The 3,908-nt window shown below is 57.1% G+C and overlaps 1 protein-coding gene across 1 annotated transcript in view; it reads left to right on the forward strand.

The window, feature by feature from the left end:
- The first annotated feature begins 3,013 nt into the window (after nt 1-3,013).
- The window catches only part of PRDX2 (peroxiredoxin 2), a 10,126-nt gene continuing 9,231 nt past the window's right edge, over nt 3,014-3,908 (forward strand). The window contains exons 1-2 of the mRNA XM_011994924.1: nt 3,014-3,314; nt 3,784-3,895. Of these exons, the coding sequence (XP_011850314.1) occupies nt 3,793-3,895 (103 nt within the window). The 5' untranslated portion in view covers nt 3,014-3,314; nt 3,784-3,792. The remainder of the gene's footprint in view (nt 3,315-3,783; nt 3,896-3,908) is intronic.

A 3,908-nucleotide genomic window follows, 5' to 3' on the forward strand; every position in this document is an offset into this window, starting at 1 on the left:
TGTAACCTTTGCCTCCCAGGCTCAAGCGATCCTCCCTCCCCATCCTACCGAGTAGCTGGGACCACAGGCAAGTGCCGCCACGCTCGTCTAATTTTTAAAATTTTTATGGAGAGATGATCTCAACTATATTGCCCAGACTGGTCTTGAACTCCTGGACTCAAGAGATGCGCCTGTCTTGGCCTTCCAAAATGCTGGAATTATAGGCGTGAGTCCTAGCGCCCAGCGCCCCCTCCATTTTTCTGCCTTTCTCCCTAGATATCAGCGGGGCTCTCGGCTCCTGACTCAGCTTCCGCCTAACCATATCAGCTTCAAGTCACTCAAGACTTGGAGCCCCAGTTCTCCCTTCCCCAAACTCACTTCATACCCGCCACGCACCGCACGTCCTCCCTCCGCGCCCACCCTGGGCCCCGCGGCTTGCCCCGGCCCGGCGTCCTCTGGGCCCCTCTCTCACTCGGGCTCAGAGCCTCCAGTCGCAGTCGAAGGGCTTGCAGGATGGACAATCCCGTTGCCGGCAGGGTCCTAACTGGATCAGGTTCTCCGGGTCCATGAAAACTGGGCCTGGCGCTGTGCCGACTACCTCGCGGCTGCGCTCCTGCTTGCCCAGGTCGCAGAGACACCGCCACTTTCCCCACGGGCCAAGGATTGAGTCCTCGACTTCTAGAGAAGGAGGGCAGAGGTGAAGACCTACGTGGAGGCGGCCTACTCCCAATCCCCTCCCCCAGAGAGGAAGAAAGATAAAGATACTAACAAATAAGAGAAGCGCATATTCGCTAGACTCTGCCTCTATGCCAGGCACTCCCCCGTAGACTATCTCATTTAATTTTTTTTTTTTTTTTTTTTTTTTGAGACAGGGTCTCGCTCTGTCGCCCAGGCTGGAGTGCAGTGGCACAGTCACAGCTCACTGCAGCCTCAACTTCCTGGGCTCAAGCAATCCTCCTACCTTAGCCTCCCAAGTAGCTAGGACTACAGGCACATGCCACCATGCCTGGCTAATTTTTTGCAGAGACGGTGCTTCACCATGTTGCCCAGGCTGGTCTGAAACTCCTGGGCTCAAGTGATACTCCCATCTCAGCCTCCCAAAGTGCTGGGATTACAGGTGTGAGCCGGCCACCATGTCTGGCCTCATTTAATCTTTCCATGAGTCTCAGGTGGGGAAACCAAGAGACAGCAAGCCAACCTCCCAAGCTCATACACAGGGTAAGTGGCTCAGAGGAACTACAACCTGACACTTTCAGGCTGTGCCAGCCTGCACAGTTGTGAGTGTCCTATAACATCCTTGGTGCCCGCCATCTGATGCTGACTTCTGTCTTCAGGGTTGTGACCATGGCCCTGAAGCAGGCACAATGCCAACTGACCAGCAGGGCTATCAAGTGATAAATGGCATAATTGACAGAATGAAGGTAAGTAAATCTCCTGGTGCTGCGCTAGCATATACAAACCAAATTTTTATGATCAGGTTTATTTTTTATTTTTTATTTTTATTTTTATTTTTTGAGACAGGATCTTGCTCTGTTACCCAGGTTGGAATGTAAGGGCGTAATCATGGCTCACTGCAGCCTCAAATTCCTTGGCACAAATGGTCCTCCTGTATCAGCCTCTTGAGTAGCTGGGACAGACTCATGCCACCATGGCAGGCTAATTTATTTTTTGTTTTTATTTATTTATTTATTTTTGTAGAGAAGGGGGTCTCTCCATGTTGCCTAGGCTGGTCTTGAACTCCTGGGCTCAAGCAGTCCTTCCGCCTCAGCCTCCCAAAGTGCTAGGCCATCAGGTCAGGCTAATTTTAAAGTCTTTTTTGTAAAGATGGAGTCTTGCTATGTGGGCCAGGCTAGACTGGTCTCAGACCAAGGGATCCTCCCACCTCAGCCTCCCAAAGTGCTCGGATTACAGGTGTGAGCTACCTCGCGGCCACTATGATCACTTCAAAGGGCTCTTTACTGAATCTGACCCTTTCCCCTATGAGACAGATCTTATCCCAACTCCGATCTTTTTTTTTTTTTTTTTTTTTGAGACGGAGTCTCCCTCTGTCGCCCAGGCTGGAGTGCAGTGGCCAGATCTCAGCTCACTGCAAGCTCCGCCTCCTGGGTTTACGCCATTCTCCCGCCTCAGCCTCCCAAGTAGCTGGGACTACAGGCGCCCGCCACCTCGCCCGGCTAGTTTTTTTGTGTTTTTCAGTAGAGACGGGGTTTCACCATGTTAGCCAGGATGGTCTCGATCTCCTGACCTCGTGATCCGCCCGTCTCGGCCTCCCAAAGTGCTGGGATTACAGGCTTGAGCCATCGCGCCAGGCCTCCAAGTCCGATCTTACCCCAACTCGCGGCTCACCAAGATCTGACACCTGCTACCCTCCCACACCCACTCTGCCACACCTCACCGACCTCTTCCCATTTCTCCTTTAGGCCTTTTCACCTTGGCACTTGCTATTCCCTCTTTCTTGGACATTCTTTCCCCAAATCTTTCCATTTGGGGTTTTCGCTTGTCGTTCTCGCTGCACTGGTCACGGGTCTTCTGCAACCGGACCCTCTCTGACTTCCCAAGCTTGCCCGCCCCCTTCTTTCTCTGCTTCTGCCCTTCCTGGCACCTATCCCCGAGTGACAGCTTCAATGTCCTACCCACACCCTCTTCCCCTGGGAGCTGCTTTAAAGCAGTATCTATTTCAACGTATCCAAGAGTAAACCGAGCCTCAGAGAACAGTAACCAGCCCAAGGGGACGCCTCCAGTGCAGAGCTGGGTGGAGATTTGCAGCCCGCGGAGGAAGGTCCCTTTGCAGCCAGCAGGAGAAGTAGGGCAACGGGGAGCCTATGGACATCGTCACCCCCGCCGCCTGAGGTTACCCTTTAGATGCTGCAGCCTCAGCTGCTCCCAGGTGTCACCTTCGCCCTGCTGGCCGAAGTACTGATAGTCCTGGTAGACCTGGGCAGGGGTCGCCAGCGGCAGGAGTAGCAGAGGCGCCAGCAGCAGCGCCGCCGGGGTCCGGGCCATGCCCGACTCCAACGGCACCCAGCACGCTCGCAGGCAGAGTTGTGCGCGGAGTCTGCGGCGGCCGCATTACCCCCGCGAGCTGGTGCAGTGGTCCCGGCCGAAGGCAACACGTCTCCCCCCGGCTCCCGCAGGCGCATGGACCCGGCCGCACGCTCCCCCGCACCTGAGGGTGCAGTGGACCCGACCGCTCCGCTCGTTTGCTCCCTCCCCTGCGCAGCGCACGTCTTGGTTCCGGCCGGGCATAAAAGGCTCCGCGGCCCAGGGCTCACTTGGCGCTGAGAACGCGGGTCCACGCGTGTGATCGTCCGTGCGTCTAGCCCTTGCCCACGCAGGTATAGACACACAGAGTGCACCTGGCGGGAGGACCCCCTTCAAGCTGCTTTGGCCGGATCCTGACCTCAGTGCTGGCCGCCTTTGTTTTCCATCCGCTGTAGTGGCCTCCTTTGTCCTTGCGGGGGAAACCGAGGCCACAGCCTTGCAGTGCAGGCCCGATCGCCCTGTTCCCCGCCCCCTGCTCGAGGGGGCCTCACTGTCTCCTTCTGGACTTGGGGCTTGCGACACCGCGCTCCGGCCCACTCGCTCGTGGGGTGCTAGTGGCAGTGGCTGGGTCACTCGTGCTCTGGTCAGGAGAGCGGGTCTCCGGCAGCCTCTGGGCTTCGCAGACCCGGTACCCGGGAGGGTGAGGGTTGGTGCTGTCGCCTCCGCCGTGCTGACTCAGTCACAGGGCCCAGCACGCAGCGCGACCTTGGGGTGGGAGGACAAAGGGTCTTCCCGGGCGCACTGACCGGACAGGGGTCTCAGCTTTCAGTCATGGCCTCCGGTAACGCGCGCATCGGAAAGCCAGCCCCTGACTTCAAGGCCACAGCCGTGGTTGACGGCGCCTTCAAAGAGGTGAAGCTGTCGGACTACAAAGGTGAGCGCAGCCC

The sequence above is a fragment of the Mandrillus leucophaeus genome, unplaced genomic scaffold, assembly GCF_000951045.1.
Source record: "Mandrillus leucophaeus isolate KB7577 unplaced genomic scaffold, Mleu.le_1.0 Scaffold463, whole genome shotgun sequence".
Lineage (NCBI taxonomy): Eukaryota > Metazoa > Chordata > Mammalia > Primates > Cercopithecidae > Mandrillus > Mandrillus leucophaeus.